This window comes from Pseudoliparis swirei, chromosome 13 (assembly GCF_029220125.1).
Source record: "Pseudoliparis swirei isolate HS2019 ecotype Mariana Trench chromosome 13, NWPU_hadal_v1, whole genome shotgun sequence".
NCBI lineage: Eukaryota > Metazoa > Chordata > Actinopteri > Perciformes > Liparidae > Pseudoliparis > Pseudoliparis swirei.
Window position 1 is genome coordinate 12,109,479 of NC_079400.1, and position 13,152 is coordinate 12,122,630.

General features: G+C 42.0%; 1 protein-coding gene across 3 annotated transcripts in view; it reads right to left on the reverse strand.

Moving 5' to 3' along the window:
• The window catches only part of abcc3 (ATP-binding cassette, sub-family C (CFTR/MRP), member 3), a 49,769-nt gene extending 39,297 nt beyond the window's left edge, over positions 1-10,472 (reverse strand). For 2 of the 3 annotated variants that reach the window (XM_056429197.1, XM_056429198.1), the window contains exon 1: positions 10,175-10,472. In XM_056429197.1, the coding sequence (XP_056285172.1) occupies positions 10,175-10,210 (36 nt within the window). In that variant the 5' untranslated portion in view covers positions 10,211-10,472. The remainder of the gene's footprint in view (positions 1-10,174) is intronic. The other variant, XM_056429196.1, reaches the window with a different exon arrangement.
• Positions 10,473-13,152: the final 2,680 nt, after the last annotated feature.

The following is a 13,152-nucleotide window of genomic DNA, read 5'->3' on the forward strand; positions in this document are numbered from 1 at the left end:
AAAAAATCATCCTTAAGGAGAGAAAAAACCTAAAAGCCCATATCAGCATATAGTAAAAACGCAGCAGCAGACCAGGGCATATAGCAACATATCAAACTATAAACTCTGTTAAGCTCTGTTAAAGAGAAAACTCCGATTATCTCTCTAGTGAGCAAACCATGAGTGATATAGCTCTAGCAGATCCAATGGAGCATGCGACAAGCTCCTTCAGATAGTGATAAGAGAAGAAAATGATTTTACTGTTTTTGATTTTTACTGGCAGGAGTGATGTGATCTCTTGAGCAGGAGTGATGTGGAGCAGCTGCAGATGTGAGAACTGAGGCTGCAGAGAGTCTGGATCAGGACCTAGACCTGAGATTTAGGCACCTGCAGCTAAAGATTTTGCAGTAATCCAGTCTCAAGTGCATAGTACCAACCAATTTAACAATTTTTTTTTTTAAATATGCTGAGATTTGAAATTTTTTTTTTGAATTGTGAATGCCTTTGCAAGAAAATTTTCCGTTTGATTTGAGATTAAAGGACGGAAAAGTAAAGAGATCTTGAGATTTGAAAGATTGATTTACATCACCAGCAATGCCATCTTACAGGTGCCTACAGAAATAATAAGAGGTGTTTGGTGTGATCTCTTTTGCTCAAGTTTATCATCATTATTTTTTTTTTAGTTGCAGGTCATCCATGTTTTTATATTAAATATTTGTTGTTTTCTGTTTTTAGAGTTGCTTTTGCTATCTGTTTAACAATGAGAGTTCTTTAAGTTTATCTGCATATAAATGAAAGTGTGCTGAAATGTTCTGAAGTGTATAGATTAAGTCAAATTGTAGTTGCAAAATTGGTCAAGAAATAGGTCCATAAATGTGGAACTAACGTTGGTGGTTGTCGGCGTCGTGAAATACAAATAAAATCAGACCGATATCATAAAAATAAACGGTGGTGCTAATAATAATGGTGTCTAGTGCACTGGCAAAAATGTCAAGTCCAGTTGCAAGTCTCTGTCAATCTGCTGTCGAGTGTCACAGTCTGTCGTTCAGAAATGGGTCACTCATGGTCAGTATTTGTTGGAAGACCTTTCAAGACCAGGACAGAGAGGTATGGTGTCCGTTGTAATTCTTTCTATTTTTTTGATTTTCAAAATTCAAAATTGAAATTGCTTTGGGCTTTCTAAATCCTATTTGAAATTTCTCAAATAAACTTCAGGGAGGTTCCAGGTCTGTAGTTAGCCAATACCTCTGGAAGGGAGGTGGGGATCTTGGAGGTTAGAGAGCAGAGAGCTTGAGGGAGGGTTAGGCCTGCAATAAAGGGAGTGAACAGTTGAAGATAATAGCAGAGACAGCCCCCTAATAGAGGAGAAGTCGTGATAAGCAGCCTCGTAATTATGGGGTCTTGAGGGTGAAAGAGATTAGACAAAACCGTTGAAAATAAAACCAACAGTCACGGGGGTTGGTCCTCAGATGATAGAGGAAACATCACAAAATATTGAGGGCAATTGGTCACGGCCCACTTGCTGGTTATGGGCAAGATTATTAAATCTGTCTAATATAAAAAAAATCTTCATTAAAGAAGTTCATAAAGTTACCACTAAGGGGTTTTATAGGAATCGGCTCCACAGGCTGCTGTGACTCTCTCCTGGCTACTGGCTACAAGAAGAAACCCTTTTTTGTTTTTTTTTTTATTTTTGATTAATAGGCTGCTCTGGCGGCATTACGCAGGGCTTATCTTATTGTTTAAGACTATCTAATCTCTTCGAGATTAGGATTCTTTAGAATTAGTTGAGCATCATTGCTGCTCTTCGAGTTTGCTGTTCAGTTTGTTGGTCTGAGAGTTAACCTCAGGGGGCTCTTCTCTTCTCACTTCCTTCTTCTTCTTTTCTTCAGCTCAGTCCAGTGTCATTCAGAGTCAGAGCCCAAGCCTATTCAGAATATTGAGGCGTGGTATGAATCAAAATACAGAAGAATCGCTTTTAAATTTAGCTACAGCACTATCAGTTTGTAGAAACTTTGACTAACGGAGTACACCGGTAGTATAAAGATTCTGTGGGAAGCTCAAATGCCCAATGTCAACGCCTAAGTAGTAACAAGATCAAGCGTGTGGCCAAAGCTGTGAGTGGTTTCTGTACTCTCTCTGAAAGTCCAACAGGGTGGGTAACTGCTCGATGGAAGAGCAGAGAGGGTGTTAAACTACAACTCTGCCGGTTGTCCGGTGATCAACTTGTCATATTCAGCAGAAATGAGCGCGCTCCGTCCACGTGGGGATGGATGCTCCTCATCTCATCATCAGGGTTTCCCCAGAGTCTCTGGTTGTCTGTCTCCCCATTATTATTCACCACACCACACCGACAGCCAGCGGTTGAAAGATCTGCCAAATACAGCCGCCTGTCTGCAAATTTGGAGAGGGAGAGAGAAGAGAAAGGTGTCCGGTCCGACAATACGCATACACACACACACATTCCACATTTAATTTTAGTAGCGGGAGAGCGGGCTCGCCATCGTCGGCACCGTATTACATTACAAATTGACTGTATCTCCGCTATCCTTAGCCAGCAGCTCAAACAAGACCCACCGCCGCCCGCCCCCCGGAGGCACACGACTTGGTCCGTGGCTTCTATTTCTCCGTTCCTTCCCTCCCTAGCCGATAACAGCGGGTGTCAGCGGTGTGCCGCTGAGCAGGAAAAAGCAGGAAAACTGGTGAAAAGGTGAAGTGGTTGGCACAGCGCGGGCTTGTGACGACTCTGCAACAGTTACCCAACCATCCGGCTGCACGGTTTACCGCTGGGCACAGCTCAGCTGACTGTAGCTCAGCGACTCGACTAGAGGGGGGGCTAACTAGCAACGTCTGCTGCTTGGATAGCATAGCCGTGCATCTAACCCCACCACCCAACTCCCTGCCTCACCTAAAAAAACACACTGCATGTGTCATTATCTATCATTAAAGGGGGGGGATAACACACATGAGGATAACTACAGAGAGGGAGGGAGGAGAGAGAAGAAGAAGTTGAGCTCTGCTGCTGTTGGCTCAGCAGCTTGTGAGAAGATAAGAGTGAGATGATGCGTTCAGGAGCAGCTGGGAAAATCAGCGTTTTATTGCCAGGAATGTTTACACAAACGAGGATTTTTTTTTGGCAGAAGGTGCAACATTTAGACATGACAAACAACGCGACAGCAACAGTGAACATAAGTATAAGATAAAGATAAAGTGCTCGGACAACAAATAACGTTAAAGTGTTTAGGTGCATGTTAAAGTGACATGTGTGTGGAGGAGACCTCCAGGAGGGGGGAAGAAGAAGAAGAAGAAGAAGAAGAAGTAGTAGTCCTGGGGGTGACGTTGTCAGTCAGTGGGGGACCCGGGCTCCATTGATGAGCCCAACTGCCGACGGGAAAAAACGTGATGAAGCTATTGTAAAGCTAATGAGCCCGACTCCATCCCAGGAGGGAGAGAGAACTAAATGGAAGGTTTCTCTGTCTTGCCTTTTTTAATTAACCTGCAGTCGTGCATTCGTCCGGACGCAAGCCAGCCAGACGCCAGATTGAGCTAATGAACAGGACATTTAAACTGGGGAGACACTGGCGAGACATAATAACGTAACGTTATGGAGCTTTGGGGATATGTCATGCTATTAGTCAGAGCTGCGTTAAGTCAATCAGTTCTTCACAACAGAAACATCCTTGAGCAATACCCAATCAAATCTAATAATACACATCATTTATGGAGCACACATGCAAAGGATTCAGCTCCATGGCTTAACAAAAGCATTTGCAAGAGGGCAAATGTACGTGTAAAGACAGTCGATGCTAAAGTAAATAAGTGAAATATAAATTTTACAAAAATAAGAGAATTAGTTGCTTCCCCAATGTCTAATTTTTTTTAATACCTTTTTTTTCCAAGATGTGAGGCATCATTGTGACATAATTTAGGTAAATAGGAAATAAATAAAAGTAGAAGCATCGTACAGTAAGACAATTAAGGCTCGTTTGTTTTATTATAAAATGCTGAAACAATATAGCCGTTATTTGCAGCCCAAGTAGCTTCATATTTACAGTGATATCAATCACAGCAAAAAAGAAAATCCTAAAATGTTGATATCAATATGTATTTTATACCAGTGTGGTTTTTATGATGCTGCGTTAGTACAAGTGGGGAAAACAGGCATTACATTTTTTAATTACTGCGAGTATCATTTTGTGAATCTGGTGGAATATTTTAATCTCATGGAATATTTGTTAACCTTGGCTAACAGACCCATAGGAGATAACCTCCAACAAGGTATGTGGCATTGGGACCGACCCTTTGCGAGGCCCGGCCCCTGACTGTTACCATGGAGCCCGGACTCTCACTAACTGCACTCTCGAAATAAAAATCAATCTTTTGTGGAAACAGGATTTTAAAGCGAAGCACTTCTGGATGGTGTCGTGCCCTGTTCTGATTGGCCAGTCTGTGTTCGAGTGGCAAAGGGCCAGTTAACGTGTACCTGCGTCTGCAGAGCAATCAAAGTCAGTTACAGTCAACCAGCACACCTCCAGTAAGTAGTGCAGGTGGTGTGGGGTGGGAAATAAATTCCCGCGGGAATCGCTGCCTTTCGCCAACATGGAAAACATCGGCAATGTTGTTCACGTGTTTGTGTTCTCCGCGGTGTAAAGTATTCCACCGGATTCCTTGAAAGAGAATTATTGAATAGGCATTCCTTCCTGCTATAGAGGGAATTTAATGTCTTACTTGGAAATGAAAAGTAAAAACACTGTTGCAGAACACACAGGAAGGGACTCAGACGAGAAGGATAATAAAACACAGATTAGCCTGCAGTCGGAAATGGATGACACGAACCAGAGTTTGTTCGAGAGGCCTTATTCTTCAAATCTAAACCTATGTTTTTGAAAAAGCAGATTGACACTTTGCCGTTATGTAGTTCACATACAATGCATCCGGAAAGTATTCACAGCGCTTCACTTTTTCCACTTTTTGTTATGTTACAGCCTTATACCAAAATGGATTAAATTCATTATTTTCCTCAACATTCTACACACAAAAACCCATAATGACAAAGTGAAAACTGTTTTTTGCAAATGTGTGCAAATCTGTTAACAATAAAGAACGAAAACATAACATGCACATAAGTATTCACAGCCTTTGCCATGACACTCAAAATGTAGCTCAGGTGCATCCTGTTTCCACTGATCATCCTTGAGATGTTTGATTGGAGTCCACCTGTGCTAAATTCAGTTGATTGGACATGATTGAGAAAGGCACACACCTGTCTATATAAGGTATCACAGTTGACAGTGCATATCAGAGCATAAACCAAGCCATGAAGTTCAAGGAATTATCTATAGACCTCCGAGACAGAATTGTATCGAGGCACAGATCTGGCGAAGGGTACAGAAAGATTTCTGCAGCATTGAAAGTCCCAATGAGCCCAGTGGCCTCCATCATCCATCATAATTATAGCTAATAATACAGTTTCAGTCAATTAAGTGAAGTTAGATTTCTTTATTTTTTTCAATTTAATTTGACATTTGACTCCCTAAGAAAATGTATTTGGCAGAGCGTTAAGACTCGTTGATGAAAGTTTAGCAGATAACATCCAGCAGCTGTATTTTGTAGTATAATCAACTCTATAATTTAATGAATAATTTGTTATACAGCTTATAAAATGTAACAATGAGAGGAGGGAGTGGGGCAACTGAGGATTGGCTAAGTCCCTACAGACACATGGAGCCAACACTGTCACTAACGGCACTCCATGGATTAAAGTCATATTGTTGTGGGGAAAAACTGTTACAATCATTAAAAAGCCAAAGCAGCATGTGTATAAATGAAATACACCATCAGTAGCTTGCATTGCATATAAGTGCTAATGCTAGCTGCTAATGTTAGCAGCCCAGGTTTTTACATAGAAACGTAATGTTTAAGATGACATTTACATTCATGATTAACGAATGGATGGACCAATAATATCATATCAGAGAGGAAACAAGTCAAACGTAAATAGGAAAAGGCCTAATTACATTCTGGAGTCTTTACCAATACTAGTCTTACTTCCCCTGCAGTCGGATAGTTCATTCACAGTGCGGAAAAACCTCAACGTGTGCACTCCAACTACTGGGAAGCGTTGCACTTTCCCACCAAATACCCACTCCACTCCTCCTTTTCAATGTGACTCAGACTTCTTCAAACACAACCTTCCTCTTTTTCACTTTCCATTCAACTTCAGCCGACAGCAGCAAAACCTGAAAATCCGTCCAGACTTATGCAACAACTTACAGCTCACACGACGGCAACCCGAGCTGCCGCCGACGGACTGGATTGTCGAATTAACTGCTGCTGCTGATGAATGGGTTTGGGGTCAACTGTACGTGGGTCCCTTGGTATCGGGCTGCACAGAAAGAATTAATTACAAAAATATTCATTCATTATCAAGGTCACAAAGATGTTTTATTTTGGAAAATGACCGGATACGTCCGTCTGGCTCAGACAGCCAAAAACCTCCAATTTATTCCGTCCTATTTATTAAATCATACGTCCTATTTATTCTGTCCTATTTATTACGTTGTACGGCCTTTTTATTTCGTTCTATTTATTCCCTCCGACTTACTACGTCATATGTCCTATTTATTACGTTCTATTTGTTACATCCTATTTATTACGTCTTATTTATTCCTTCATACTTACCAAGTCATACATCCTATTTATTACATCCTATTTATTACGTCTTATTTATTCCCTCATACTTACTACGTCATACATCCTATTTATTACGTTCTATTTATTCTGTCCTATTTATTACATCATACGTCATATTTATTCCCTCCTACTTACTACGTCATGTCCTATTTATTATGTTCTATTTGTTACACCCTATTTATTACATCATGCGTCCTATTTATTCTGTCCAATTTATTCTGTCCTATTTATTACATCCTATTTATTACGTAGCACGTCTTATTTATTACGTCATACGTCCTATTTATTAAGTTTGCCCAATTGTCGTAGAACTGTGGATGTCAAATGTTTATCTTTGTCATTTTTGTCTTCAGCAAAACATATTTAAACCAACGAGAAGAAAAGCTCACCTACAATTATAATTGTCAGTTTTAGCGCTCGCTGTATTCAGAACAAAGTGGTATCTTGGTAAAACCTCTTTACGGCACCGTGAGACAACTAAACAGTCTTTGTGTCCGACAAGGAACTGATGCTCACCAACGTCACCAGAAAAAGACAAATACAGTCATTTTAACTGGCAGACTAGGCGAGTGTGTTGCTTTAGTGCTGCCTCTAAACTTTAGTCGCTTTATTGTGTGACTTTGATGAATATGTCACCAAAGTCACAATAATAACGCAAACAACAGATGAATCGAAGCAGCGGTTGACCCTGCAACTTCCGTGTTCTTTAGAGGTAAAAACACTGTTTGTTGCTTTCAATGGAGTCCGGCAGTTGATATTGCTGCTGTTAGTTATCGTTAGTTTTTCATTTTATAATTGACTGTAGATTTAGATTGTAGAGAGAAGCGGAGAAGGACTATAGGCTGCCTAGAAATGTCGAGCAGTGAACAGTTATTATTGGGCTTTGAAGCGATTTTGTTTAACGTCAAGAATTAACTTTCAAAATCACTATATTTTGTACCTCCGTGAGCCAACACAGTCGGACAGGGACCGCTCACGCAACATGCAAATCACTTCCAGTCACAACACAGAACCCAGCTAGGACACGCTCCATTATTTGCATGCCATCCCTGAAACGGTCGACTGTTGTGGCTCTAATGAGCACACACACAATCTCTGTGCCTTTTCAAGTAAAAAGATGACAACAACAAAAAATACGCATGTTCGTTAAACCCAACACTAAACACATATTTGGGGGTTTTAGAATCCAAACAATGAATGGATTCATCCTGAACATAATCAGATTTAGCAACATTGGTTGCAGTCATAATCTGGTAGCCTATTAAATAGGATTTAAAATTCAATTGGAACATATTTTAATTTCGTTGCACAGGAATTCATTGTTTTCATTTATATTTGCAACAGTAAAAAAATAATTGACAAACTGACACTACACATCATATTTAACACACTGCAGGATTTTATCTTCATCACACAGTCCTCAAGTGGGAAACTTCCCCATATTAGTGACACAAGCAAAATTCAATGATTTTCTTGGTCTCAACTTCGGTATGCTTTTGGGATCAAATCTAAGAGCTCTTGATCTTTTGAATGCGACACATGAAAGTGGCAGCCACGTGAGCCGATACGCAGGACTTTCAAAGGCCCCTTTCTTGTGAAGATGGTGTCAAGGCTATCGCTTGAAAGCTTGTTCACTAATCTTCCCTGCGAAGCAACGAGCGATTGGAGCGCTGACTTTGAGCTCGAGTCTGTATCAAGAGGAGATAAAAAGGTGTCTGTTGTATCTAACATATTTAGCAAACAATGAGATTGCAAATGGTCTGAAGCCTTCATTTTAAGCCGACTTGCACCAAACATGCATTTTTGAGTGCTAAGGGATGACATCTGCCTCCAGTTTGTTTGAAGTGGAAGTGACCACAATAACCTCAGATGATCTCAACTATAGGCCGACCCTCGGTGTTATATACACATCGGAGGAGAAATCGGGTCCACATTCTTCACCCCTTTGACACAAATTCACCGTTTTTGTTTTGTCAGCCTAATGACAACTCTGTTTTATTTGTTTGGCTTCGTCATGGACACAGCAGCGCGAGGCGGTTTGATGAGATTTGAGACGATAAAACAGTGAAGTAGTGGCCCCTCACAGCGGTTTGTGTCGCTATACTGATAAGCCCAGAGACCTAACCTCTTCTTTTCTGTTTTTAAAGCAATGTCACAAAGCAAGTAAACGCCACATGTTTACTGTGAGCAGCTTCAGTGATGTGACACAGCCTACTAACCAGAACGGATAGCTGTTGGCGGAGGGTGTGGGGTTGTCTTTTGTCATTGATGCATCAGACCACGTGTTTGTATCTAATGTTACACTTCTACCGGTTCTTTCATTGCGCAGACAAAGAATGTGTACACCGGCAGCGCAAACAATAAGAGACACTCAAGCGGCACACATTTTTCGACACACTAACAAACACAGAGAGAGGAAACACTGATTTACCACATCGACCCGTCTCTAAACAGACTTCCCCATAAAATCACTGGCACAAGCTTAAAATTCAAAGATTCCTTGTTGACGTCTGGAGGCAGAACTGCATCAGACGTTGATGTGAACTAGTGGGAGGCTGAGTGGCTGTGGGGAGTACGCAATTGCAACAGTTACAGGAATAAACCCACATTATTTATTTATATATATTTTTTTGTGTTAAAGACACTCAGTTTTGTTGTTAAAGACACTCAGTTACCCTGAACAGAGCGTCATCCTCCAGGTCTCTAAGGGAAAGTGGTGGATGAAAAGCTTCCATAATATTCCCATTGGGGTGAATGGGAGTTTTGTTCCTGATGGATGTGAGGTCAAAGGTCAGGGATGTGTATAGATTGGACAGCTTTTTGAGACACATTTGCCATTGTGATATTGGGCTATATTAAATAAAAATAATTGAAATAAACTTATGTGTGATACTTCCTTATCCAAATACCCTACAGTATTTCTCATCTCTTATAATACTTACTGACAGTGTGGTGAGTAATAGTTATATTCATCTCTTTTTTGGTAATGTCATCTATAATGGTCGGAGTACAAAGTAACGTGTGTACTCTGTGATGGACATCACCTGTACAGGAACATTCCCAATGAGACTGCAGTGTGTCTTTGATAGACTTCCTACATCGTGGTATTGTTATCTCTGCTATCAGAGTATTATTCCTAGAGGGACGCGGCTACTGGATACTGACGGAGATAAAAGTTCACGGTCCTTATCTCGTCAGTGGTGTTCACTAAATACCACGGAAACATATTTAGTTAGCTAAGGCTCCACCGTTTGGCAGTCGGTCCTCGGGGACAGCCTCTCGACACAGAAAACCACGCGTAAACCGGCATTAATTGGGAGCTTGTTATGCTATTAAGACATGTCACGACCGTTAGTGTACTTCTACACGGCGAACCGGAAAAGAAAAGAAAGGCATAACCGTGCCAGGTATACACGCACACGGCCAATGGAGTTACGCTATCTTGTAACACACACAGCGCAGTCGTGGAAAACCCAGGAGAGCGGACGACGAGTGTTCTCACCCAGAACGGGAGCTCCGGTCCGCACAGCCGCTCCATCTCACTCTGTGTGGGGCGGGAGACCAGCCGACAGACACGAAACCCAGCTGCCGCTAGAGCTTTTCTCTCTCTCTCTCTCGCCGAACAGCTTCCCCCTGTTTTCCTCTCGCGAAGAAACCAAAAAGAAAGCCGCTCGCTGACTTGTCACATGCCACACACGGACCGGGTGGCTACGTGTGGCGGAGGCGCTTCTGGTTCCCGGGGACAGCCGACCTTCCACGGCGGAAAAGAAAAGTCGTGTCGGAGCGAAGAGTTAGTTGAATGGGAGGTTGTGGCGATGGTGGGGCAGAGTGTCAGGGAGATAGGCCACGCCCCCCTCGCGCGCTCTCCTGCTCCCCACCCAACCTCTGTCTGTCTGTCATCGCCGCTGAATACCTCACATTTATTTTACGTATTTAAATTCTGTAAATTCAATGAAACTGCCCCACTTGATTACTTATATTCAGGAATGTGTTTTTTGAAATGACTGTTTTTTATTCTATGTAGGCCTACAAGCAAACTTCTGTATCCTCTCATTTAGCATGCATCTCCTTTAGATTACATTTAGCCGACGCTTTTATCCAAAGAAACTTACAATCATACTCTGCAGACAGTGTCACGACGCTATTAGAGTGGACCCAAAAGCACGACTCAGACAGGAGTAATAAAGAAAACTGTCTTTGGTTGGAAACAGGCTGGGAGATCAGTCGAAGAAGCAAACTAGTCCAAAAAGGGGCAGGGCAGAGAATCAGAGGTCAGGGTCAGAACAGGCAGGTCAGGCAGGTCAGGAATATACTCTAATAACGCTGGAGAACTTGGCACGAAAACACAAGACAATCTGGCAGAGGACAAGTGGAAGTGAGGGAGCTAAATAGTGAGGGACTAATGAGGGGATGGGCTGCAGGTGAGAAAGGCGTGAGGACCAGGTGAAGGGAATGAGGGACTAACGAGGGAGTGATCAGAGGCAGGTGAGGGGAGTTAGATTGACGAGATGGTGTGACAGGATGAAAACAACTATTACAAAAAGGAAGGCGTGGAGCTAAACTGTTACAGACAGAGCTGCAGTGTGCAGTTCATTGTTAAGTGTCTTGCTCAAGGACACATCAACTAGGGCGGGGGTTGAACTGTCAACCGGCTGATTGAAAGATGGACCTGCTGACCACTGACAGTCTCCAGTCTCCAGTCTCCAGTCTCCAGAACTGAAACTTGAAGATTAGATAAAGCTAGAGGTTAATTTTATGTAATAGGTTGCAGAGGGAATATAGGATATTGTATCTCTCCATAAATCCGAAAAAATACTGTCAACAGACATTTAAAACATGCCATGTTCTAGGAATACAATGTTGTTTACATCAGTGTATTAATTATATGTATTAAAGAACCCCTCAGTGAAATCCTTCAGAATATAGACAGGAATGAAACTAGAAGTGTTAGTATAAGTGCCACTGAAGTGGAGATTGACAGAGAAAAAATGTATTTGGAGAAAAGTAAAGTAAAGGATATATCCATCGTAAAATGGCCTACAATTACAAGACGTTGCAGGTGTGGTACAACAAACTAAACAAATAGATATCGCTGTAAAACGTCAACTTTTTCTGGGTTTTCTGAAAGAAATGAGGCGTTATCCAATGCCGACTTGTCCCCGAATAAACCAGAGCAACAGGACTTAATGAGGGCAGAACCGCCCTCACCACTCCATGACCCTCTGGCAGTTTGTTCATCTCACATAGCGCCTGGACTCCTCTGCGCAGGATCCTGGTTCTTCAGCTCTGACTCAAACTCAATCTGGCTCTGCTCCAGGAGGGATGGATCGCATACTTCCTGTCTGACAGGAAGCTGCACGTGTAAGGTGGCTGGAAACGCATCTCCCACTGGCGGACCATCAGACCATCAGGGGCTTGACATTAGTAAACTCTGAAGAACTGAAGAAGTTCAACCTGCCAAAGACAAACCTGGTGGTGCTTGTGTTTTCTACGTCACCACTATTGAGTCCATCCTCACTTCTCCTTCATCCGCATCTGGTCACTCTTCGGAGAGAGCGATTGGACCGCGATCTACCGGTCCCCTTCAGGACCTGTATACGAGCCCTGAGGCGGGCAGGAAAGATCAGGGACACATTCCCGCACAAAAAAAGGCTTTAAATCTTAATTTGTATGTTTTTTTGGTCAATTATTTTTATTTTGTGTGCCTCTCGACCGTTACATTTCTTGCAGTGGTTCAGGACTTTTAAAACTCCTCCTCATCCTGTTGTTTTTGACCGTACCGAAGTATTCATTGGACAAAACCAATTGTTTTGGAATTTGGGCCTCGGGAAACACAGTATCTAAGACTGGTCTGTTGGGCCTAACTGCCTTTGCATGTATGAGTACAGAAAACTTTTAACTGCAAGAAGGTGTCAATAATATCCATTACAACTTGTATGCTAATGCATTATTATAACAACGCTACAACATATACATTTATATAACTACAGACATCCAAAGGAATTACGCTCACAGCCAAACCGGAAAGAAAAGTATTATCAGTAAAAACAGAACTGTGGCTCCTGAAAGCATCTTGCAAATACTAGAAAACAGAAGATGCATGTCTCCGTTCGTGAGGGCCAACGTCTCCACAGGGAATCGATCACTGAGGAGTGAGAGTGAATTTAGGCTAAAGGCCAGTTGAACCTGGACCAGAACCTGTGCCGCCATCTGAGTAAGAAACTCCATCAGGAGGCAGAGAGACCTGATTTGTTCCCCAAGTCACAAAAACATGTTTAATTAAAAAATGCAATTTGACATTTCCTAAAACACATTTGACAGAAGACATACTGAGAGCTCTGCCGAGTCCTTCTGGTTCAGCGTGTGCTGGACTTGCGAAACACAAGGTCACATCCGCCTTGAGATAAAAGAGTTCTTGGTAATCTTTCGAGTTTATGCCATTTATCAGTTTTTACAGAAATGAACATCAGATAAAAGTGT